The sequence below is a fragment of the Perognathus longimembris genome, chromosome 1, assembly GCF_023159225.1.
Source record: "Perognathus longimembris pacificus isolate PPM17 chromosome 1, ASM2315922v1, whole genome shotgun sequence".
Lineage (NCBI taxonomy): Eukaryota > Metazoa > Chordata > Mammalia > Rodentia > Heteromyidae > Perognathus > Perognathus longimembris.
Genome location: NC_063161.1, coordinates 75,267,746 through 75,281,947, shown reverse-complemented (window position 1 = coordinate 75,281,947; position 14,202 = coordinate 75,267,746). Strand labels below are relative to the sequence as shown.

General features: G+C 44.7%; 1 protein-coding gene across 6 annotated transcripts in view; it reads left to right on the top strand.

Annotated features, from left to right (window-relative positions):
• The window catches only part of Rabgef1 (RAB guanine nucleotide exchange factor 1), a 40,782-nt gene that overhangs the window by 11,664 nt on the left and 14,916 nt on the right, over window positions 1–14,202 (top strand). For 4 of the 6 annotated variants that reach the window (XM_048329506.1, XM_048329463.1, XM_048329473.1 and 1 more), the window contains 2 exons: window positions 11,485–11,670; window positions 12,668–12,834. In XM_048329506.1, coding sequence (XP_048185463.1) covers window positions 11,492–11,670; window positions 12,668–12,834 — 346 coding nt within the window. In that variant the 5' untranslated portion in view covers window positions 11,485–11,491. The remainder of the gene's footprint in view (window positions 1–11,484; window positions 11,671–12,667; window positions 12,835–14,202) is intronic. The other 2 variants (XM_048329489.1, XM_048329480.1) reach the window with 1 other exon arrangement.

Here is a 14,202-nt window from a genome sequence, read left to right as displayed (position 1 = left end):
TAGAGAATTTTTATTATCATTTATAGCAAACACATTTTCGAACATTTGCCATTTTGTTTGTTTGTTTTTTGCCAGTCCTGGGGCTTGAACTCAGGGCCTGAGCACTGCCCCTGGCTCAAGGCTAGCACTTGAGCCACAGTGCCACTTCCAGCTTTTTTTATTTATGTGGTGCTGAGGAATCAAACCCAGGGCTTCATGCATACAAGGCAAGCACTCTACCACTCGGCCAGATTCCCAGCCCTGCTATTTTGATTATATTTAATGCTTACTGTATCTTGGTGTCTTCACATTATTTTAAGCCTTCTTTATATTTCAAATTGATTTTTTTTTTTGGCAGTACCAGAGTTTGAGCTCAGGGCCTTGCACTTGGTAGCTCTGCCTCTTGAGCCATACCTCCTACCCTTTTTGCTTTAGTTACTTTTCAGAGATTTATGGTTGCCCTGACTTGGCTTGGACTTAAGTAATTCCTCCTCCCCAAGCTTCCTGCATTGCTGGGATAACAGGCATTCACATCATACCAGCTCTTGTTTTCTGTTGAGATGGCACTTGCTAATTTTTGCCTGCCCTGACCTCAGTCTGTAATCCTCCCAATTGCTGCCCTTTCCCAGTGTAATCCCTGTAACTGGGATTATAGATATAAGCCACAGTCCTGGTGTCTGCCTCTTAATATTTTTATGTAGGCCACACAATTATCTCACCAAAACATTACTTAGGTTTTTAAACAACATATGGACACTAATGTGAACAGGATCTCTTTTTAATTTTCTAACTTGTTTTATCTAAGGGTTCCATAGATTTCACAGACATATATTTTGCTTGTTTCTCATAGACATGAATTTAGTAGCTTTTAGATTAATTCTTCAGTGTTAATAGTGCAGCCATATAGTCAAATCTCGAGCCAGACAATAAGCTCCACAAGGACTGTTTGTTTGTATGTTTATTTATTGGGCTGACCCTGGGACTTGAACTCTGGGCCTGGGTGCTGTCCTTAAGCTTTTTTTTTTTTTTTTAAACTAAGGCTAGCACTTTACCACTTGAGCTCCTGCTCAACGTCCTGCTTTCTCACTGATTTTCTAGACAGGGCTGGCTTTGAAGTGATCCTCAGAGCTCAGCTTCTAAGTAGCAGGGACTACAGTAGAGTCACTGGCACTCAGCTGATTGTAACTAGAGTGTCCAAGGCTTTTGCTCATTTTGAAATTCTGTGTGTGTGAAACTAAGTGACTACTTAGAAAGAGAAGGGAAAGAGGGAAGGGAGAAAGAGGATAAATATTTTTTTCCAGTCCTGAGGCTTGAACTCAGGGTCTGGGTACTGTCCCTGAGCTTCTTTTTTTCAAGGCTAACACTGTACCACTTGAGCCAGAGCATGTTCTGGCCTTTTCTGTATATGTAGTACTGAGGTATTGAACCTAGGGCTTCACGCATGCTATGCAAGCACTCTACTACTAAGCCACATTCCCAGCCTAGGATAAATAATTTTTCCATGCAAGTATATGTGACCTGGTGCTGGTGGCTCATGCCTCTATATAATACTAGCTACTCAGGAGGCTGAGATCTGAGGATCACAATTCGAAGCCAGCTTGGGCAGAAAAGTCTGTGAGACTCTTATTTCCGGTTAACCACCAGAAAACCAAAAGTGGTACTGTGGCTCAAACTGGTGCTAGCCTTGAGCAGAAGAGCTCAGGGATGCACCCAGGTTCTGAGTTCAAGATGACAAAAAACAAAAAAGATAAAGTTGGCTACTGGTGGCTCAGGCCTGTAATCCCAGCTACTCAGGAGGCATTGCAGTTTTTGTTTGTTTTTTTTTCAGTCCTGGGGCTTGAACTCAAGGCCTGAGCACTGTCCCTGGTTTCTTTTTGCTCAAAGCTAGCACTCTACCACTTGAGCCACAGCACCTCTTCTGGCTTTTTCTATATATGTAGTGCTGAGGAATGGAACCTAGGGCTTCATGTATGAGAGGCAAGCATTCTACCACTAGGCCACATTCCCAGTCCAGGAACGTGGTTTTGAAGCTAGCCCAGGCAAGAATGTCCATGAGACTCTTACCTCCAAGGAGCTACTCAGAAAAAGCTGGAAGAGGCATGTGGCTCAAGTGGTAGAGTGGCAGCCTTGAGCAGAGAGAAGCTCAGGGTCAGAGCCCCAGGCTAAGTTCAAGCCCCAGGACTGGCAAAAACAAAACAACAGAAAAAAACAAGTATAATGACAACTATAAGGAAAATCAAGGAAAGCTGTTGGTCCACAGGGGTGTGGAAAAAGAGAAACAGACTACCAGGAGTGGAAGGGATTGAATTCAATGGGAATGGAAGGTTTATACTGTTGAAGTAGATTATTTGCAACTATGAAAATCCACCAATGAAACATGCTACAATTGCTTTGGGAAAGGGGAAGTGGTAGAAGGGAGCAAGAGTGATTTGAATACATTGTAACAGTATGGAAATATGGCAAGGGCATCCCTCCCACATTACTAATGTAAGCTAATAAATAATTTGGTGGATTTTGATTGGCTCTTTATCACATTTTATAGTTGAGTCCTTATCACATTCTGTGGTTAAGCCCCTGAGGAGATGTGCTTTCTTGACTTCTCTCTCCAGTTTCTCCTGTGCTTTTTGTTCTTTGGGGGTTTGTCTTTTCTTTCTTCTGTTCAGAAAGCTTCAAGTGTAGCTATCCCTTCCTGCCATGTATTTCCACAACTATCTGCACATTTGGGGACAAGCCGTAGAAGGACAGAAAAGTGTAGCTCTCTGGTCCACTCCAGTGGTGGGCTTCTGTGGGCTCTCTGTGGAGTCACTGTGGTAGAAACTGCATAGTGGTCACCTACTTCAAATGATCAGACCCTGAGCAGTTAGAGGAGCTGACCCATTTATGCTGGAGGAGGAAAACAATCTTGCCACAAGCTCAGTGATACTTTATTTACTTTTACTGGTCCTGGGGCTTGAACTCTGAGCATAAGTGCTGTCCCTGAGCTTCCTTTGCTATCTATGGCTCTGTCACGTGAGCCACAGCACCACTTCCAGTGATATTTTATGTTTTAAAAAAAAATTGTAGTTTTTTTCTTTTAAATTGTTATTATAAAGGTGGTGTGCAGAGAGGTTACAGTATAAGTTAAAGAGTACATTTCTTTCTAATTTTTTTTTTTTGCCAGTCCTGGGGCTTGAACTCAGGGCCTGAGCACTGTCCCTAAGCTTCTTTTGCTCAAGGCTAGCACTATCACCTGATCCACAGCGCCACTTCCATCTTTTTCCATTTATGTAGTGCTGAGCAATCGAGCCCTGGGCTTCATGCATGCAAGGCAAGCATTCTACCCATAAACTACATTCCCAGCCCTACATTTCTTTCTTTCTTTCTTTCTTTTTTTTTTACTTTTATTTCAACTTTTATTAAACAAAGTCCAAACACTTTTACAGTGCCTCACTGGAGAGCTGCCTCATAACTGAACCATCATTTCTAGAGATGAAGGAACCATGATTTCAGGTACATGACTGAAGTTTGACCATGTCCCATCAAATACTCCAACACCACCAGGGACTGAAAGCTCAGCAAGAGGGCTTCTGCCCAAGTCTCCTCATGAATGGCACTTCTTCAGTTCTTCCACCACCTCTTGGGGATCCGGAAACTTGAGTTTGCGAGGAGGCCCCTTCTTAATCCCAGTTCAGAGCTGGGCGCCGGGCGCCGCAGTGTCACCTCGAAGCTGCCCCTGCGGGGCTTGGCGGGGTTCACCTCCACCGGCAGCCCGGGGGCCGCCTGGTGCAGCGCCTGGCATTGCTCCCGTAGACCCGTCAGCTCGTGCAGTGTTCAATGACGACGACCGCCGCCTCCGCGTCCTCCCCTCCAGCCGCCGCTTATCCACCGGGTCGGCCTCCACTTCCTCCCGCGAGGAGCCATAGCGCCGACCAGACGGCCGGGAGCTGGGGGTGGGGGGGGGGGCAGCTGACAAGGGTGCTTCCCCTGGGGAAGAGCCCAGCAGCTCAAGGGTCCCGAACCCCAGCTCCCCAAAGCAGACCGCTTCCAAGTGAGCACAAAGCCCAGGCCCGGGAACCCCTACATTTCTTTTTTTTTTTTGACAGTCACCTCTTTTCTTTCTCTTCCAGTTTTTTCCTTCCATCCCACTCTCAAGTTATATAGTTCGATTTCTCAGTGATACTTTAAATCCTGGTTCCCTTCCCTAACTGGACTCCTTTTCTGCTTTGTTCAAACATCCTTAAAAATAGTGCTCAAGGGGCTGGGGATATGGCCTAGTGGCAAGAGTGCTTGCCTCCTATACATGAGGCCCTGGGTTCAATTCCCCAGCACCACATATACAGAAAATGGCCAGAAGTGGCGCTGTGGCTCAAGTGGCAGAGTGCTAGCCTTGAGCAAAAAGAAGCCAGGGACAGTGCTTAGGCCCTGAGTCCAAGCCCCAGGACTGGCCAAAAAAAAAAAATAGTGCTCAAAGTGTACTTTCCAGATTTTCTAACTGGATGGTCTGTGAAATCTTTATCTACTGATACCTATGTTGCTCACCCCCCCCCCCACCTTGTTTTTGTTTTATATCTGACTTCCTTTTAGGGTGTCATTCTCTGTCTGCATACCTTAATATTCAGGCAAAGATTATATGTGCCAACAAAGTTGGGATAGTACTTCAGGTGAAGCTTCTGCTTGGACCAGCAGAACTCCTGTGAACACGGGAAATAAAGGAGCCCTAGGGAATGTGAGGGAGGGCCTGACTTCCAAGCAGGAGCATCCCATGTCTCCCTCACATGCACCCACCTGCAGACCTGCAGAGGGGAAGTCGCTTCTGAGGAGGGAGATTTATTGTCTTCCTCACTTTGTCATGCTAGAAGACAGACTAATATTAGTCAGCTTTCCATCACTTAGACAAGATGCCTGAGCTAACCATATAAAATGGAAAAGTTTATTTAAGCTTTCAATTGTGAAGATTTCAGTTGATGGTCAGGTGAACTGTGGTGAAGCAGCTCATGGTGGCTGGAGTGTGTGGTGAAGAAAGAGCAGGGAGCAAAGCTGGGTGCCCGTGGCTCATGCCTGCAATCCTAGCTGCTCTGGAGGCTGAGATCTGAGGAAGCCAGTTCAGGCAGAACAGTCACTGCAAGACTTTCATTTCTAGTTAACCACTCAAAAACTGGAAGTGGTGCTGTGGTAGAGTACTGGCCTTGAGCAAAAGCCCTCCCATGGACCAAACCACAACAGAGCAGGGGTCAGGATCCCCATGACCTCATCTCTTACTGGCTGCCCCATTTTCTCCCAGTTAGTGCCACAAGCAGAGGATGCATGGGCCTGTGAGGAATAGTAAGGATTCAAACTACAGAATCTCTCAAGACTTGAGTTTTTTTTTTGTTTTATTTTTTTGCCAGTCCTGGGGCTTAAACTTGGCCTGGCCACTGGCCCTGAGCCTCTCTGTGTTCAAGGCTAGCACTCTACCACTTGAGCCAGTGCCACTTCTGGCTCTTTTCTGTTTATGTGGTACTGAGGAATTGAACTCAGAGCTTCATGCATGCTAGGCAAGCACTCTACCACTAAGCCACATTTCCAGCCCAGGCTGCAGTTTTTTTTTTTTTTTTTTGCCAGTCCTGGCACTTGGACTCGGCCTGAGCACTGTCCCTGGCTTCTTTTTGCTCAAGGCTAGCACTCTGCCACTTAAGCCACAGCACCTCTTCTGGCCTTTTTCTATATATGTGGTGCTGAGGAATTGAACCCAGGGCTTCATGTATATGAGGCAAGCACTCTTGCCACAAGGCCATATCCCCAGCCCTCCGGCTGCAGTTTTTTAAAGTCATTGTAATTTCCCTTTACATACCTCACATCTTCCGTTTATGTCTAACTTTTTTCATATCCCTCATGTTCCACATTTGCTTTCCTGACTTGCAGCTTTTGTGACTAGAGAATGTCCTATCTTTTACATCATCTTTTTAAGATCCTTGGAAGTTCAATTCCAGGTCCCTTAAGTCTGGTGTTTGCCCCTGCTCCCCTCCCTCCATGTTCTCCACAGATTCCTAGCACTTTCTGTGTTTCAGTACTCTTCAGTCTTCCATGCTTCTTGTTCTAATAACCTTCACAGGCTTCCATCTACTCCATCACCAGTGGCACTTTGTAAAATGGTTTGTGCTGCATGAGTGGTAAAGTCCCCTTGATATGGGGCTTACTTTTGCAGCATATTTGAGTTTCTCGAATGCACACAAGAGTGCTACCTTTTTCTTTGTTGTTCTGCAGTTTACTTGTTGTAAAGAAGAATGAGGACTATTTGAATAGAAATTATTGGGTAGCAAATTCCATACTTTTTTTTTTTGGCCAGTGCTGGGGCTTGATCTCAGGGCCTAGGCACTGTCCCTGATGAGCTGCTTTTACTCCAGGCTAGCACTCTACCACTGGAGCCACGGTGCCATTTCTGACCTTTTCTGTTTATGTGGTACTGAGGAATCAAACCCAGGGCTTCATGCATGCTAAGCAAGCACTCTACCACCAAGCCACTTTCCCATTCCCTACATACATTTTAAATGAAGGAAAGAAAACTGACTTTGGAGCTTATTAAGGTGTTATTTCAGCACTAACACGTGACTTTAGATAAGTGTCCCACTCCTTTAAACTTTTATTTCCTCAGCTCTGAAGGGGAGGACAGAATTCCTTAGTTTTGACCGGAGTATACTTCAATTTGCAAGCACTTGGTTGACACATAGTTTCCCCTCTCTCCAAACCAGTTTTATCTCTTCTGTATGTCAACAGAACCTCTGCCTCTGTATTCATGTTTTTCCTGTATGGTCAGCAGCGGAGGAAAAACAGAGCCTCTGCCTGTTTTCTTGTTCTTCAGTGATTCTTGCTTATTCAACCTGACCTCAGTATCTATAGTATGGTAGCAAAAAAAAATAGGCTTTGATTAAAATGAATCTATAGGGCTGGGAATGTGACTTAGTGGTAAGGTACTTGCATAGCATGCATGAAGCCCTTGGTTTGATTCCTCGGTATCGCATAACATGGAAAAAGCCAGAAGTAGTGCTGTGGCTCAAGTGATAGAATGCTAACCTTGAGCACAGAGAGTCTCAAGGACAGAGCCCAGGCTCAGAGTTCAAGCCTCAGGACTGGCAAAAAAAAAAAAAAAAAGAAATCTATACAACATCGCTAATATCCAGTTGACTATCAAAAAGGCTACCTTGTTATATTAAATGTATCAGATTAGGAAACAGCTTTGCAGGAAACCCAAATTATTTTCCTAATGGTCTACTAAGGAAAATAGAAGTTTCTCTAGTTTTATAATCAACTCAAGACACACTTTATTTCCCTTTTTATTGAAATAGCTTTCTAGCTTCTAGAAGCCCTGATACTTGTGTCAAGTCTTAGAGACACATTCACATGAAGGAGCACAAAATTTCTCTGTCTTTATTCCAATCTAGAACATACCTTAAACACTTCAGCTCCCTTCTGAGTTACGTGGGGAGATAGTGCAGCCCCTCAAGATGCTCCTAAGAAGCAGCACACATAGAAACATTTTCTTCTAACAGTAGAATGTATCTTTTATTTAATTTTTAATTGTTATTATAAAGGTGATGTACAAAGGGGTTATAACTACATAAATCAGGTAAGGAATTTTTCCCTCCCATCCACAAGTTGTATAGCTCATGTTCAACATGTCTAGTGAGTACCACTGCTGCATTTGTTCACCCTTTGTCCTTCCATTTCTGTGTGGGATATATCTTTGAAAAAGCGAAGTATGGGGGACATTTTCTAGGTTGACCTATGCATGTGGATGATTTCCTTGGAAAAAGATGAAATGATTGGAATTTGTGCTTGAGGATATGAGTTTGAACAGTTAGAGTACATGGGATGTAGCATAGCATTTTGGTATTGCTAGCCAGGTATCAGTGGCTCATGTTTGTAATCCTAACTACTCAAGATGCTAAGGTCTGAGGACTAGGGTTTGAGGCTAACCCTGGCAGGAAAGTCCATGAGACTCTTATGTTTGATTAACCACTAAAAGAAAAAAGGCAGAAGTAGAGCTGTGGCTAAGGGATAGCACTGAAGTCCTGAGTTCAAGCCCTGGTATTGGTGCAGAAAAAAAACAAAACAGAATTTTGGAATTTTATCAGCCTTACCTGGGGTTCACTCCCTTTCCTGTTGCCTGTTTTTTTTTGTTTTTTTTTTTTTTTTAACTAGCTTTTACATACTTTCGGAAATTTCTCCAAGCTTCATTTTTCTCAGCTGATAGATAAAATGAGGATGACATCTGCTTTGGCTTTTGTGAAATTGAATAATTAGATGAAATACCCATCCCAATTTGGGGCATGTGACAAATAGTAGGCTTTGTTAGTCTCTGGATTACTGAGGTCCTTGAATGCCATGTTAGTGATCAAACTATTCTGATGCCTTCATTACACTCATTTCTGAGGTAAATGTACTATTTGAAGATAAAGTATTCACTTTCTTTTTTTTTTTTTTTTTTGGCCAGTCCTGGGCCTTGGACTCAGGGCCTGAGCACTGTCCCTGGCTTCTTCCCGCTCAAGGCTAGCCCTCTGCCACTTGAGCCACAGCGCCGCTTCTGGCCGTTTTCTGTATATGTGGTGCTGGGGAATCGAACCTAGGGCCTCATGTATCCGAGGCAGGCACTCTTGCCACTAGGCTATATCCCCAGCCCCTCACTTTCTTGAAACTGAAATGAAGTTGTCTTTTTGAGTCAAACCTTCTGTACTGAAATACTGAAGAGAGAAAGGAGATTGTCCCTCTGGTAGCAACCACGAGGATCCATTTGTTCTTTTTTATTTTCGTCTGTCATGGGTAGGAGACCTGGGTGCTATTTCTGAGTTATTATGCTCAATGCTGGTGCTTTATCACTTGAGCCACAGCTCCACTCCTCCCCCCACTCCCTTTGGTAATCAGAGATAAGAGTCTCACAGACTTTCCTACCCAGGCTGGCTTCGAACCATAATTGTCAGATCTCATCTACCTGAGTAGCTAGGATTACAGGCATGAGCCACCAAAGCCCAGTCAAATATTGTTTTTGTTTTGTTTTTAGTTGGCTGTGGGGCTTGAACTCTGGTCAGGGTGCTGGCCCTGAGCGCTTCAGCTCAAGGCTAGCACTTTACCACTTGAGCCATAGCACTACTTCTGGTTTTCTGGTAGTTAATTGGAGATAAGAGTCTCACGGACTTTTCTTGCCCAGGCTGGCTTTGAACCTCGATCCTTAGATCTCGGCCTCCTGAGTAGCTAGGATTACAGGCGTGAGCCACTGGTGCCTGGTGTCGGGCTCGGGTCGCCTCCCCTGGCGCGGGGATCAAGGCTCTGCTACGCTTCTCACAGCTCCCTTTCTCACCCTCTCCCCTGGTCACCGACCCGCAGGCTAGGCCAGGGTGGAGTGGGGGGCCCAGGAAAGACCACAGGTGCACGCGGCCGAACGAGATCGCTTTGCCTCCCTCCTTACCCGTGAAGAAAGCCAGGCGTATGCGGACCTCGGAGATGCTTCGTGAGCAATCTGATTTATTAAGGCGGGGGCAAGAACTAATATGGTAGGAGGGGACGAGAGAAAGCGATCGGCCAGGACGCTGATGATAGGCTCTGAGCTTGTCATATGACCCCCTCATGAGCTAACGTCACTCGGAAAGCGCCAGACCAGGGGGAGACTGGGGGCGCATGGGCTGGCGAGAAAGTTTGGGGGCTGTTTGCAAAGCCGGTTCTTCTGGTTCCGGACCCAGAGAATTGTGGCCTGCTTCCGCATTCCCCAGGGCTGGGGGAAGGGCGGCGTCTTGGGAGCACTCCCAATGCCCATCCCCTGTCAAGTCCAAAGGCTGGACCCCAACAGCCTGGCAAAATATAATATTTTTTAAAAGCAATAAGTGGGCCAGGTGCTAGTATTAGCTACTCAGGAGGCTGAGATCTGATGACAGAAAGTTGGTGAGTCTCTCATCTCCAGTTAAGCAGCAAAAAGCCAGAAGTGGAGCTGTTGCTCACGTGGTAGAGCACCAGCCTTGAGCAAAAAGGTTGGGTAAGAGATCACAAGACTCCGAGTTGAGGGTCTAGTACCAGCACACGTGGACACAAAATTTTATTCATTTATTAAACTACGTTTATGTACATTTACCATCTTGGCTCTTTTTCACTGTACAGTAAGTAGTGTTGGCCCCTGCAATTCCATCCTGCTTTTTGTTGCTAAGAGTTTGCTTTAGACCTCATGTAAGAGGAATCCTGAAGTATGTGTCTTTTTTATGAGTAGTTTATTTTATTCAGTAGAGTGTCCTCAAAGCTCACCTTATAGCATGGGTCTGGATTCACCATGGTGCTGCAGGCTTGCCAGGCAAAACCATGCCCCACTGCTTCTTTCCTGAGGTCAAATAAATGCCCTATTGTAGGCATATACCAACTTGTACGTATTCACTATTTAGGGTGTGTCAGTGCTTGACTGTTGTGAATGCAGATGCTGTGAATGTAAGGGTGAATATGTATCCAGGAATAGATTGCTGAGTTCCATGACAATTTTATTTAAAACTTTTTTTAGCATTATTAGAATTTGTACTGGTGGGGCGGGGGGGGGTGTCTCTGACTTGCTAGGCAGTCACTCTTACCTCCAAGCCATATCCCGGTCCTTTAGCTGTATTTTTCAGTTTGAGTCTCACTTTTTGCCAGGGACTGGCATCAGACTGAAATCCTCTTCTATATGTCTCATGTATAGTTGGATTATAGCTACATGCCTCAACTCCCAGGGTATTTGTGGAGATGAGTCCCTGTAACTTTTTGCTTAGGCTGGGTTTGAATTGCCTCCCAAGTATTTGGGACTACAAATGTAAGCCATTGTGCCCAGTTTGTTTGTTTATTACCCATTGTTTTTTTTTTCTTGTTGTTAGTCCTGGGGCTGGAGTCTGGGCGCTGTCCCTGAGCTTCTTTGTGTTCAAGGCTAGTGATCCGCCACATGAGCCACAGTGCCACTGCAATCCTTTATTGTCTTCTAGCTTTAAGATCATGGACTCAGTCATATATTTGTTTTTTGTTTGTTTTTGGTCAGTTCTAGGGCTTAAACTCTGGGCCTAAACTCTGTCCCTGACCTCTTCAGCTCAAGACTAGCACTCTACCACTTGAGCCATAGCGCCAGCTCCGGTTTCCTGGTGGTTAATTGGAGATAAGAATCTCATGGACTTTCCTGCCCCAGCTAGTTTTGAACCTTGATCTTCTGATGTCAGCCTCCTGAGTAGCTAGGATTACAGGCATGAGCCACCTGCACCCAGCTATATTTGTTAGTTGCCAGTCTTGGGGCTTGGACTCAGGGCCTGAGCACTGTTTCTGGCTTCTTTTTGCTGAAGGCTAGCACTCTACCACTTGAGCCACAGCACCACTTCTGGATTTTTCTGTTTATGTGGTGCTGAGGAATCAAACCCAGGGCTTCATGCATGTTAGGCAAGCACTCTACTGCTAAGCCATTCCCAGCCCTATATTTGTTTTTTATAAGCGCTCTATTTTTTGGTTAATATAATAATAGTGAGCTCATTTTCAATATCTTCTTTTGTGCTCTTTGGTTAGCAGGAAGATGAGCCTCAAGTCTGAACGCCGAGGAATACATGTGGATCAGTCGGAGCTCCTCTGCAAGAAAGGATGTGGCTACTACGGCAACCCTGCCTGGCAGGGCTTCTGCTCCAAGTGCTGGAGGGAGGAGTACCACAAAGCCAGGCAGAAGCAGATTCAGGAGGACTGGGAGCTGGCAGAACGGTAGGAGCATCCCTCTGGGCGTTAACAGTGACATAGCTAGGCACATAGGCCTGTTATTGCCTACATACCTTGCTCCCATCTGCCTTGAAACTCTTAGCATGAGAGTAAGAGAAATGAGTTTGCCTTTCTTCTCAGTCATCATTTAATTAGTTGCTTCCAGCAGTTTTTTTCATTATGTGTTTGTGTCCCTTTCTGATTGTTTTATGGTTGAGTTGTGTTAGTCTTTGTTCCCTTATTAAGCAGTATGCTCTGGAGTAAAACTGTTTCATTACATGGTAATTACGTATCTCTTTCTCCATTCCCACTTTGAGATTTTTATTTTTTGTTTATTTTTTGACAGTCCTGCAACTTGAAATCAGGGCCTGTCCCTGAGCTTTTCTTTGCTCAAGGCTAGCACTTTACCACTTGAGCCACAGTACCACTTCCAGGCTTTTCTGTTTATGTGGTACTGAGGAATTGAACCCAGGGCTTCATGCATGTTAGGCAAGCATTCTACCACTAAGCCACATTCCTAGCCCCACTTTGAGCTTTTTTTTTTTGGCCAGTCCTGGGCCTTGGACTCAGGGCCTGAGCACTGTCCCTGGCTTCTTTTTGCTCAAGGCTAGCACTCTGCCACTTGAGCGACAGCACCCCTTCTGGCCATTTTCTATATATGTGGTGCTGGGGAATTGAACCCAGGGCCTCATGAAGTACTCTTGCCACTAGGCCATATCCCCAGCCCCCCCACTTTGAGCTTTTTAAGGAAAAGGATTAGGTTTTATTTCACATAACCCTAATATAGTGACTTCATGAACACGATAGATGGAGAAGTTCTATTTTAAGTCTGTAGAGGCATGCACAACAGGTTTCTGTTCTAGCTGACTATCAGAGATTTCAGACCTACTTAATAATATAGTGTCTGTAAAATTTTGGGGTCCTCAATTAAGTGGTAACCTTTAGGTACAAGGAAAGCTTGGAGAATGTCCAGCTTATTTGTAGTCTTCTCTTGAAATTTCAGACTTCAACGGGAGGAGGAAGAGGCCTTTGCCAGCAGTCAGAGCAACCAAGGAGCCCAGTCCCTCACATTTTCCAAATTTGAAGAAAAGAAAACCAATGAAAAGACCCGCAAAGTTACAACAGTGAAGAAATTCTTCAGTGCTTCTTCCAGGGTTGGATCCAAGAAAGGTCATTTTCTTTCTTTCTTTCTTTTTCTTATTTATTGTCAAAGTGATGTACAGAGAGGTTACAGTTTCATATGTTAGGCCTTGGGTACATTTATTGTACTGTTTGTTACCTCCTCCCTCATTCCCCCCTCCCCCTTCCCTTTCCCCTCTTCCCCCATGAGTTGTTCAGTTGATTTACACCAAATGGTTTTGCAAGTATTGCTTTTGGAGTTGTTTGTCTTTTTATCCTTTGTCTCTCGATTTTGATATTCCCTTTCACTTCCCTAGTTCTAATACCAGTATATACAGTATCCAGTGTACTCAGATGAGATACAGTGATAGTGCAGGTACAACCACAGGAAGGGATACAAGAGGATTATCAACAATAGAAGCTACGGTTTCACATGGCATCTTGAAAGTAATTACAACAGTGATGTAACAGTCATTTCCATAACATGGAGTTCATTTCACTTAGTATCATCTTATATGTTCATAAGGGCATAGCTTTTAGGCTCTTGTGATCCTTTGCTGTGACTAGCCTAAACCTGTGCTAATTATTCCCTATGAGGGAGACCATAGAGTCCATATTTCTTTGGGTCTGGCTCACTTCACTTAGTATAAATTTTTCCAAGTCATTCCATTTCCTTATGAATAGGGCAATGTCAATCTTTTTGATAGAGGCATAAAATTCCATTGTGTATGTACCACATTTTCCTGATCATTCATCTACTGAGGGGCATCTGGGTTGGTTCCATATTTTAGCTATGGGGCTGGGGATATGGCCTAGTGGCAAGAGTGCTTGCCTCTTATACATGAGGCCCTGGGTTCAATTCCCCAGCACCACATATACAGAAAATGGCCAGAAGTGGCACTGTGGCTCAAGTGGCAGAGTGCTAGCCTTGAGCAAAAAGAAGCCAGGGACAGTGCTCAGGCCTTGAGTCCAAGCCCCAGGACTGGCCAAAAAACCCCAAACAAACCATATTTTAGCTATGACAAATTGTGCTGTGTTGAACATTGTTGTGCTGGTGGCTTTAGTGTGTTCTTGTTTGTGGTCTTTTGGGTAGATGGCCAAAAGTGGAGTTGCTGGGTCATAGGGGAGCTCTATGTTTAGCCTTCTGAGGAATCTCCATACCGCTTTGCAAGGTCATTTTCTAATACTCTTTTAAGGACGGGGAGGAGGAAGAGGAAAAGAGGGGAAAGAAAGGGGATGGGGAAGAGGAGGGGTATTTGCTTGAGATATAGAATACATTCACAGAGCCTGGGTTCAGCTTTCTGCGAGCTACCAACTTAGGGGAACAGAAAGCTTTATGGTCAAACAATATATGAAAGTAATACTTTTTCATATGAAACCAATGTTGGAAGATACTGTGTTTCTTAAAAGCTTGTTTCT